The sequence below is a fragment of the Grammomys surdaster genome, unplaced genomic scaffold (genome assembly GCF_004785775.1).
Source record: "Grammomys surdaster isolate TR1022 unplaced genomic scaffold, NIH_TR_1.0 126298, whole genome shotgun sequence".
Lineage (NCBI taxonomy): Eukaryota > Metazoa > Chordata > Mammalia > Rodentia > Muridae > Grammomys > Grammomys surdaster.
Window position 1 is genome coordinate 6,320,768 of NW_021621098.1, and position 11,283 is coordinate 6,332,050.

Here is an 11,283-nt window from a genome sequence, read left to right on the forward strand (position 1 = left end):
ACCCCTCACCCCCACCCTCCTGTTTTCAATTATCTTTGAATCAAGATATCCTATCCCTCTGATTTTAGGGGTCCTTCTTGGAGACTGCTCAAGTCTTGGCAAACAGAAAATAAATTTAGGAGCCAAGGGAAAATATCCTAATATTCTTTAAATCCCTTTAGTGAATGGAACGTCAGTTTCCTGTTTGAATTAAATGCTGGGCATCTCATTTTAAAAGACATTATCCAGGGCCCAAGATGGAGCTCAGTTGGTAGAGTGCTTGCCTGCCTGCCTAAGGTTTTGTAAAGCCCTGGGTTCCACTCTAGTACCACATCAGACTGGGTGTGGTGTGTTCTTGCTTACACGTCGACTTTAACTACTGAAGACAGATTGTGAACTTTGTTCTGCAAGGGAATGAGACATTGGGGAACTACATTGTAGTGAGGTAGTGAGGTAGGGAGTAAAAACCAAGAAGTTGGAATACATGCATGCGCACACACACACAATGTGTGCTAGGCCTGCATCTAAGGAAAACTACAGTCTGTTGAGTTCAGTAGGAACTAACCAGACAGCCACAATAACATATGTAAGGTGAGACAAGGCCTTTGATCTGCACAGGGGAAGAAAGAGACACTGAAATAACTCTGGAAGAGACACTTGGGATGGGCGTCTGGCCACGTGTGCTCTGCAGCCTGAGGTTTCTGCAGCCTGAGGTTTCTGCAGCCTGAGGTTTATGCCTCCGTCTGGGGAAGTGTGTTCATTTCAGGAAGGACGGGAGTATAAGGTTTGCAAACAGCTCAGTCAAGCTCCAACTTAAATAGTTATAATGCTCTTAAGACTCCAGACCCCAAGTGAGATCCTCCTGCTGTCTGAAAAACATTAAAGTTCACCTCTTGGCTCCTCAAGGTTCATTTTACCATTTACTAAGCTCCTTGGGTGTTTCAGGAAGTCTCTGCCAAAGGGATGAATGCGAGGTTATTATACCAGGCATTGTTGCTAGGCTGCGGGAGAGCAACTGGCCAAGGGCCAGCACAGCTCTGGTCCATTCCTGTGATTAAGGAGGATTAGTGAGAAGTGTGCAAAATGAAATTGTCCCACAGCAGAGCCCTGTGCAGCCTTGCTCACGGTGTTGCTGTACCTATGTGCTTGCCCAGGGACATGAGGAAACATGTGTGACCTTGATTGGATGCTGGGAAGAACAGCAGAGCTACTTCAGATAAAGGAATGGCACTTTCAAGGAGAGCTTGTGGAGACAAAGAATGGCTTCCCCTCCACCCCATTCTTTACCAAAGGGAACAGGTGACATAAAGCCCTCAGCTCCTGGGCTCCCAAATTATCCAAGAGCCGAGCAAGATCCCCATCTTCATTTATGGGCATCTCTAGGTATGGTCTTTTGAAACTTGGGCCATGACAGCATCTCACAAAAGCAGTCATGTGATTGCAAATGGCAGTGATTGCAACTCCGTAAGTGCCCATGGTTCCTAAGACACCAATTCCAGCTATAGCCCTGCCAGTTAAATAGAACTGATCGATTGTTTTTTCCTTCAGGCAGTGGTTGGGTAGCCAGTCCACTGCTACTGAGGTAGAGATTGCTGCTCCAGAAGCTCATCTGGTTAGAGAATAGTCATGTATTTGTTGGTACTCCATAGGCCAAGCACATGTGGCTTCAGATATGTTATCTGTAAGCCTCACACATTCTCTGAGTTGTGGTCACTCTCAGGTAAGGAAACAAAGGCTGGATAGATCTGAACACATGACTGAGATTATTAGTTCATTATGTTCACATTCTCATACCTAGTTCATGCTTGTACTAAAGAATAGAGTGGTACAAATGACCCGTATGTCAGCATCACTCATATAGGTTTTCACTGGGAAGGTGTTACGCATATTTCATAAATTCAGCATCTCAGACATATTAGAAGTACAGAGACACCGATGTTGAGTGTATGTGCACTGAGTTTGCATAAGAGAACTGGAATAGTGGTGGGTGGACAGAGAGGAGGGGAAGAAAGAGAGGGTCTAACTGAAGGGTAGATATCACCTCTGAAAAAGCCTTTTACTGACAGGGACCTGCCATTCTAATCTCTTAGCAGTGGTCTAGCCCAGTCCCAGAATACAACAGACACCAGATTGTCTATCAAGAAGTTGAAAATAGAAAATGGAAAGACAGACCTTTAGGTGTATTAAATTTTAGGTATGTTAAAGTATCTAATATCTTCTCTCCGGCTATAGTTCTCATGTCTTAATTTTCAAATCGCCGACCACATTTCTTTCTGTGTCAGTGGGAAATTTATGACTCCCACCTCTGTGGTCACCTTTAAATGCCCCGTTAGTCTGTTAGGAGTCACACCCTTTACATACATACATATATAATTTATTATTTTTTTCAAATTGTAATTTATACTCATTCACACAGGGGTTATAAACACAAAAAGGCAGGATGTGGGGAAGGGGATGACACTGGAGCATAGGTGTTTGGGGGAATACAGACATCTTTCAGAACAGGGTATCGGCTGGGTGAAGGTTCAGGGGACAAGTCGCTATGACTCTGCCTATGATTCACTTGTCCTTATCTAAGTTGATATTATCTGCCCAGGCTACCTATCTACAAGGTCTATGACTACTCGGGCTGGTGAATTTCCACAAAAGCTGCCTGTTTACAATAGCTTATAGCCATCTGTTTCAGTGTTTATCCACAGAGACCCAAGACTTGGTGTTAGTATACATGTATGACAGGCCTATTGCTGATTTTAGGCCTGTGGCTGATTTTAGGCCTTCAGTGTGTAATCAGGGCTGCCCCTGACATCTCCTCACTTCTCTAAGTATAGACAGGCTGTGGTGATTCTAATCTTGTGAAGGTGGGGATAGAGGCCTGACCTCCAGTAATTGAAGGGGACCTTGTAAAGTCACACCCTTCTTAATTACAAGTTTGTGTCTGTATAATTTCATATCCCACAATTCTCTTTAGCCAGAAGCCCCCAAGGGGTCATGGGAAGTTCTTCCCTGCTTTTTCCTTCAGTGTTAACCTTGTCAGGATATGTGGGACACTGCCCTTCCCTGAGGCAGCCTCCCATACCCTTCACTTCCTGCTCAGTGACGGATGTTTTTCTCTTTAGTGGCATGATGGCTCCTAGGGTATTCCTGGACTCAAGCTTGCCTGGGCTGGTCATGGTGGAGCACATCACTCTTCTATGTTGTTTATAGGTGCCCGGCAGTGTTATCAGCCTGCAAGGTGAGGAAAGTTGACCATATGCTACTGTTTGCAGCTTCCTGCTTGGTGGACTTGGCGAGGCCCTGCTGGTTTTCTCAGAGCAGAGGAGTTCCTCATGAAGATGGGCAAGGAAAGGAAGCATGCAGCTTGCTGCTGGAGAACACAGCACCTGGCTTCCCTCTTGAGAGCGATAGAAAGAACACATTAGAGTGAGACCAAGCTGAGGTTTCCAGCTGGACAAAGCTGTGAGTGTGCATGCCTCAGCCAAGCTGAACACATTGACGACTGATAAGTCAAACAGCCTATTTTCTTATTACTTAGGGAAATTTCCCAGGGACCTCTGCACCACTGCAGAGAAAGAGTCCATCTTATATGCTGAACCAACTCCTTTCTGCTGCACCAAGTTCTGTGGGATCAGGAAGCAGAGGATCTTAATGGGATGGCCCTGTCAGCTGGACGGATCCCAAAGGCCTCCCACCAGATACTGCTTTGGAATTGATGTCACAATCCATGGAATCTTGTTGCATTTTGGGGAGTTGTTTTGTGTCTTTACATCTTGGAGTCTTTTATACCCTTTGATTTTTCTGTTTACCCTGGAGCCCATGCCTACCCATACAAAATAAGACAGGGCAGGTGTCGGGGCTAGCAGGGGAGCTAGATCAAGCTGGATCTAAAAAAGATCTTTAGATTGTGGAGTAGTGACCCTTGCGGTTATACTGATGTGTTTCCAGTCTCTAAATTTCTCTTGTTCTTTTGAGTTTGTCAGGATGTGTTGACTCTGTAGACCATCTGAGTGCTGAGATTACAGGCATTAACTAGACTATGCTTAGCTTTTCTTCTTTAAATTCTTTAATATATGTAATTTCTTCATATCTCAGAAGAGATCTCAAGTCATTCAGCACTGGACTTTATCCCTTACACTAGATTAATAATTAAAGTCCCATAACTTACCACTAGAGAATAAACCACTTTATGTAAAATATTCACTTGATTCTCAATCCACCAAGGCTTAAGACAATGATACTAGATATTTCTTCTAATGGGTTTCACAAAAATTGATTGTTCTGGCAAGTCTCAGGTAGTTTTGGTCGTACTGAGGTTGCTTCTTCGGCCCTGAAGTGTAGGAAACCCATGCCAGTGACAGACAGGGACCCTCTGGGCTTTGAGACTGCTCCTTGTCACAGGCTCAGACCCAGGATTAATGAGGGCAGCTCAGTTGTTGCTCAATGTCTTTTTTCCAACTTGTTGGCAAACTCAATGAAGTAGGAGGATGGATTTATGTATTTATAATATGAGGACCTTTAGTCTCTGTCCTTTCCTGAGCTCTGCTTATCATTTAAGATGGAAATGTTTCAAGACTTTATGTCTATGTATTTTTCAATTTGCTGTCTTAGAATATTTTTTATATTTATTTATTCTATTATGTGTATTATACACCGCATGTGTGCTTGGTACCTGTGAAGGTCAGAAGAGGGCATGAGATCCACAGAACCTGGAGCTACAGACAGTAGTGACTGCCATGTTACAGACAGTAGTGACTGACACGTTACAGACAGTAGTGACTGCCACGTTACAGACAGTAGTGACTGTCACATGACTGCTGTGGATTGAACTCGTGCTCTGCAAGAGTGTTCTTAACCTCTGAGCAGACTCTCCAGCCCTGCAATTTGCTTTTTAAAATTATTTTTATCTTAAATTGTCTGTATGTTTATAAGTATGTGCATAATGAATGCAGGTGCTCCAAGGAGGCCAGAGGAGAATATTGGACTCCCTGGAGTTGGAATTACAGGAAGTTATGAGCTGCGCAGTGTGGGTGCTAGGAGGCAGACTCTGGTCCTCTACAAGAAGAGCATTGCATGGTTTTAATTGAGCTGTCACTCCAGCCTAGAGCTCACATTGGTTCTTCATCTAGTATGGCAAACTAATAAGTATGTAGTAATGTCCTATAGATCAAATAGAGAATTGTCATCATGGTATCTGTCCACATGTCATCCTGTGCCTGTCCTAAATGGCAGTTAAGCAATGGAGAGTCCTCAGCTGGAAAGAACCACAGAGTTCCCAATCCTAGCCGCACCCCAGTAGATGAACCTCCTGCCCTTTCCTGAGACGTTTCAGGCACTTGGTTGTAAAGATGTCTAGCATCTAGTGCTTTCTTTTGGTTTTTAAGCTACATTCCAGAATTTCATTGTCCCTGAGCCTCGGGTGTTTTTGTTCTGTGCTGAGGTGAGATGGGACCAGTTGCTCCTTCAGTGCACTGACCTGTGTCCTCAGCTTCCATCTGTGTTCTGGGCTTCTTTCTTTAAGATGTGGCCACCATCTTTTATCCCCTCTCCTCACGTGCAGCTCTGTGCTCGAGGGACCCCCTATCACGGCAACATCCCTGAGCTCTGCTCCGAGGCACCGGGCCCAGGGTTCCAAGGTATCCACAGACCTCATGCTGTCATGCCTGTTCAGCTCTGAGTTCTTACCAGTTCCATCTTTTGTTTGTTTGTTTGTTGACAGGATCTCTTCATGTAGCCCTGGCTTTCCTGCTGGGAGTGTAGGCCAGGCTAGCCAGGAACTAGCCTGCCTTTGCCTCCCAGTGCTGGACTTAAAGGAGCATCCTACCATGCCTGACTCCAACTCCATTTCCAAACCAGGATGATGTGTTGTTGTTGTTGTTTTCTTGCCTTCTTTCAAGGGAGGTGAAGTGTAAGTTAAGACTACACTAAAAATCAATTGTTTCTTTTCTTGGTAATTTGCCTCTGTTTTTTCCTTTTTCAACTCCAACAGGAGAGATCTACAGAAATGGTTGGTTGTGTTCCTGACAGTTCTTAGAGTTGTTGTTGCTGTGCATTCTGGTTTTAGAGAGCGTCTCCTCTTGCAGTCCAGGCTGGCTCTGAAGTCAAGCCTATCTGCTTGCCTCAGACTCCTGAATGTTCATGACTTAAGCTCAGGCCCCTTCCACCACTTTCAGGCCTCTTGGCTCCTTCTAGACCTGGGATGTCCTGTTTCTGTTCCCACACATAGCAATGGAGAAGTCAATCACCAAATGCCAGATTTGCATTTGCTCTAAGTGTAGGAACATACTAATTTAGCCTTTTAAAAAATGACGTCCGATAAAAACATTTAATATGAAAGTATAAAATAGGTCTGGTCATGATGGCAAATGCCTTTAGTCTAAGCACTCAGGAGGCAGAGAAAGGTGGATCTCTATGACTTTGAGGCCAGCCTTGTCACCAGAGTTCCAGGCTATCCAGGGCTGCAGAGTAAAACCCTGTGTCCAAAACAAAACAAGTAACTTGAGTCATAAAAATTTTGTGTTGAATATGTTAATATATTACATTAATTATCAAATATGAATATAAATAGTTTCTATCTTTTTAAATTTTTTTTTTAAATTTTTTAAAAGATTTTTATTTATTTTCTGTACTTGAGTGTTCTATCTGTATATACACCTGCGTGCCAGAAGAGGTCATCAGACTCCATTACAGATGGTCGTGAGCCACCATGTGGTTGCTGGGAATTGAACTCGGGACCTCTGGAAGAGCAGCCATTTAACCACTCTTAACCACTGAGCCATCTCTCCAGCCCTAGTTTCTACCTTTTAAAATGTTGACATAGGACACTCAGTTTATCCAGACATGGGGCTCATTTTATCGTGATTGGTCATCTTGAATTAAGGGCTGTGGTTGGCTTCAGTGCTGACTGTCGATGCTTATTGTATTCCACTGAGTCCCTCTCTAGGCTCCAGGCATTTTGTATTGTATGAGACATTTTCTTCATTTTCCAAGAGGATAAGAAAGATCTGTAATGTCCAGGGCTGCTGCTGCATTAGCTGGCTCAGACAGCATGCCTGACACCACAGCTTAAAAAGAGGCAAGGTGGACTGAGCTTACAGTTTCAGCCCATTGTGCAGGGAGGACACTGTTGAACATCTGGGCAGCCAGAGGCGAGAGAGAGAGAGAGAGAGAGAGAGAGAGAGAGAGAGAGAGAGAGAGAGGGGGGGGGGGAGGAGGGGAGAGAGATCTGAGCCAGCTGTCCCTCTGTCTGGCTTCCATGGCTATGAAGACAAGCAGCTTTGGGAGACAGAGGATGCTTCCAGGCAGAATTGCTGTCCCCTCCCCCACTGGCCCAGACAAGGATTGGACAAGTGCTCCAGGCCAGGTGCAGACCCTTGTCTAGCTGCTTGGGCTCCCCCTTGGGTTGTCATTCTGGTGGAGGAGACATGAGCAGACTGGGGCTGAGCTTGTGGGTCATAACCAACAGATGTCTGAGTAAATGCAGGTGGCACCCTCCTCCCAGTGGCCGGCCGTCACCACAGCTGCCGTAGACCTGTTGCTCACCTGTACAGCGTCTCACCTGCTCTTCCCACGAGGCCTCTGAGGGGGTCATCCTTAGGTTCATTATTTGGAGGACACAGATGCAGAGGAGGTAAGCTCCCTGAGCTCCAGCTTGCTAGAAGGGATGGAGGGACTCGGAGGTCGGCTTTGCGCACACAGCCTCCACCCATGGTGTTGTCGTCTCCAGGAGTGGAGTGTGCCTGCGGGAAGTGGGGTGATAGCTTGAGATTAGGGCTGGAAGGCTGTGGAAGGCTGGCTGGTGGGATCTGAGTATAGGGATGGAGAAATGACACAGTGTGTGTGTGTGTGTGTGTGTGTGTGTGTGTGTGTGTATGTCTGTCTGTCGTCTGTCTGAATGTTGTGTCTACCAAGCTTCAAGGCAAATGTGTTATGGTATGCTTTTCTCAGCACTGACAAGATTCCATACCCAAGACTGGACAGGAAACCTCCACAAGGTCAGCCACTACTAGGCCAAGATTCCAGAGTCACTCATAAAAGCAATCAGCCACAATTTCCCATGCTCCAGGTTGTTTCTCAGCCTCTGTACTTTCATATCTAAACAAGCCAGGGACTCAAGCTGCTGACTCTCAACTCCAGCAGCCTGTGTAGCATCTGAGGCCTCTGAACTGGGCAGCACACCATGGGGAGTTCCAAGCCCTTGTAGAAACAACTCAGGGAGGGCAGACACCTCTGATCCCCCTCAGTGAACTAGGGGTTCTGTGTTCTTGCTGAGAGTTGGTTTTACTCTGGCAGTCTGACTAGCAATGGAAGACCCTTGATAAAATAGTTTGGCATATATGTCTCCCTGTAGTTCACATTGGGTTCAGCCAGGAGGGGCCTGAAGGATAACCCCGCCCCTTTCCTTCTCAGCTGTGGGCAGAAGCTCATTTAAACAATTGCCTAAGCCAGAAGGAACATTTGAGTCATTGATTTCCTGCTCTCTGAGAAGGGCTGGCGAAGGCCTCTGTGCCCATTTGTCTTCAAGCTGGAGACTCTGAGCCTCAGGGAGAGCCAGAGAAGCCCTTAGAAGTTTCAGAGACCTAATCCAGACACCATCCACCTGGGTGGGTTGTTCTGTAGGATGAGAGTTAAGTGGTGTGGTATGGTACTGTGTCATTAAAAAGGCTCCAAGTGGGAGCTAGCAGTTGGCTGCTGGCCGAGCCTCCCACACTTTGAGGGCTTTTGAGCCTCAGGCTTTCATTCAACAGACACATACTGTTAAAGGTGTGGCTTTCTAGCAGGGCTAACCTGCTCTTCCTGACTCTGGCTGAGGCTGGCTCTTCTGTACTGTAAAGCTGTCCTTGAGACAGCATCTCCCTCATAGCAGACACAGCTGTTGAGGCTTTCTGAGTGATTGTTGATCTGTGTGTCAGCAGACACAAGGCAAGCCCTGCTCCCTTTCCTCAGAGAGGCTGACCGTTCAAGAGACACAGGCGGAGCTTAACCTTGTGCCCTAAAGTGTTTTCATTTGAAGTGTACAATTCATTTCAGTAGATTTCGATTTCCATTTCAGACCTTTACAACCAGTGTCCCCATCTAAGATATAACATTCTTTATCCTAAGAAGAATTCTAATGTACATTGCTGACCCCTGGGAAAAAATATCTAGTCTGAGGCCCGTGCCTGAGCGGGATTGTAGACTTTGTGGTCTGAGTGGGATTGTAGACTTTGTGGTCTGGGGTGTTGCAGCTCTGCTTTTTTTTCTCTGTAGGTAGAAGAGGAGGGAGGTGAGGGTCACTCCTGTTCCTGAGCTGTGGACCCCATGGGCTGTTCCCTGTACTGGGTAGGTGAGCTTTGGATAGGCAGCATCAGTGAGTGTGCTCAGCATCCTTTCAAACCCAGCTGGCCAGTTTCAAGTTTTCTTTCCCAGACAGTTCCGTGTTGTTCTTACAACTGTGTAAAACCTGTTCAGCATGACAGCTGTTATGGGATTATGGGTGTGCCCCCCCTTTGTGTGGTGAAGAGGGACAGGAGAAGGGAGATGTAGCCACCATTATCAGATAGCTCAAGCCCTAGGGGATTTGAGGATGCATCTTATTTACTTGACACTGCATCTGTGGACCGACTGCTGATGAACTGCGTGCTATAAGGAGGGGCATGCTTGGGGAAGGCAGACTCAACCTTGGAGGAGTCATTATCCTGCAGAACAAGGTGGTATGTGCTTGGATCAAGAGGAGACATTCAGGAGGTAGAATGCAGGCTTCCTCTAAGAGCTGCTGCTCTCAGGTCCCCAACCACTGCCTTGATCTTTGGGAGAAAGCTAGGTTGGGAACTTCGCCCCAGAGGCTGGGAATACACTTGGTGGTCATAGGTCTGCACATTGGCCAATTTCTCTGTCATGGTGACAAAATGCCTGATGAAAACAACTGCAGAGGGATTATTTACTCTGGCTCATGGTTTCAGAGGTCAGGGTTGGCTGGATCCATTGCATTAGATCTTGTATAACACATAATGTCCTGGAGGCTGGAGAGTGTGGCTGAGGCAGGAAGCAGAGAGTGGAAAGCAGCCAGGACCACGTGTCCTTCAAAGGTATGACCCTAGTAACCAATCCCCTTCAATTAGTAAAGTTCCCATCTCTTCTGCAGATAGTACCACCATTTCAGGACCAGGTTTTTAACATGTAGTCCTCAAGTCTGGGAAAGCTATCCATTGGTGCTAAGCTCGATCTCACATGAGACACCTGACCCCATAAGCCTGGAACAAAAGCTACAAGCCCATTTGCAAAGACCATGAATCCCCTTGTTAGTGGGGAAGCCAGTGCTAACCTTTCCTATGAGAGAAAAGAACAAAGTCCTTTGTCTTAGTTAGGTTTTCATTGCTGTGAAGAGATGCCATGACCATAGCAATTCTTATAAAGGCAAACATTTAACTAGATCTGGCTTACAGTTAGAGGTTTAGTCCATTACCATGGCAGGAAGCCATGGCAGTGTGCAGGTAGACACGGTGCCGGAGAAGAATCTGAGAGTTCTGCATCCAGATCCTCAGTCATCAGGAAGAGCCTTGAGCATCTGAGACCTCAAAGCCTGCTCCAAGTGGCACACTTCCTCCCACAACACCACACCTATACCAGTAAGGCCCTGTCTAATGGTGCCACTCCCTATGGGCCTATGGGGGCCATTTTATCCATGCCACTTCATTCTCCATTCAAGCCACTGTTATTTTTAGATTCTGTGACAAACCTCAAAACCACCTCTAAGCAGTCAGTGGATATAGTGGAAAGGTGTCCTGAGGCATCTAAGACGGACATGGCTGGTGTCCCTTCCCCCATTCTATTTGTCTTTCCTTCCCTGGTATTCTAAGTCCCAGAAACCTGAGGCTAGGGTCTTTTTACCTTTGTCAGCAAAGAGCCTGTACACAGAAGATACTCAGTGGTTTCGACATGAACAACCTCAGTCTTCTACACTGGCGAGCTCCATGGTCTTGGGCTCTCCAAGTCTAATTTTTTTAAAGGTAGAAATGGAGTTTATAGCACCAAGGCTGTTTTAATCACTATGTTTTAAATGTAGTGTCTGATGCCTATGACATTTTAGATGCCCAGGAAACAGATTTTAGGGTTCTGCTTTTTCCTGAGACTAAGCCTCTGATGTGTGCATCATGTTTCTGAGACACCTTACTTCCTTTGCCTTCTTTGGGTCTTGAGAACCCCATTGGATCTGTGGTCTCTGGGTTGCCTGTATCTCAGTGATGGCTCCTTCCAGGCTGCCTCACTCGCGTGCAGTGAAGCCAGGAGACAGGGAATGTGGGGACTTTCATTCTGTTTACGGATCCTGGT

General features: G+C 46.2%; 1 protein-coding gene across 1 annotated transcript in view; it reads left to right on the plus strand.

The window, feature by feature from the left end:
• The window catches only part of Tmem241 (transmembrane protein 241), a 151,930-nt gene extending 147,758 nt beyond the window's left edge, over positions 1-4,172 (plus strand). The window contains exon 14 of the mRNA XM_028759531.1: positions 3,246-4,172. Within this exon, the coding sequence (XP_028615364.1) occupies positions 3,246-3,309 (64 nt within the window). The 3' untranslated portion in view covers positions 3,310-4,172. The remainder of the gene's footprint in view (positions 1-3,245) is intronic.
• Positions 4,173-11,283: the final 7,111 nt, after the last annotated feature.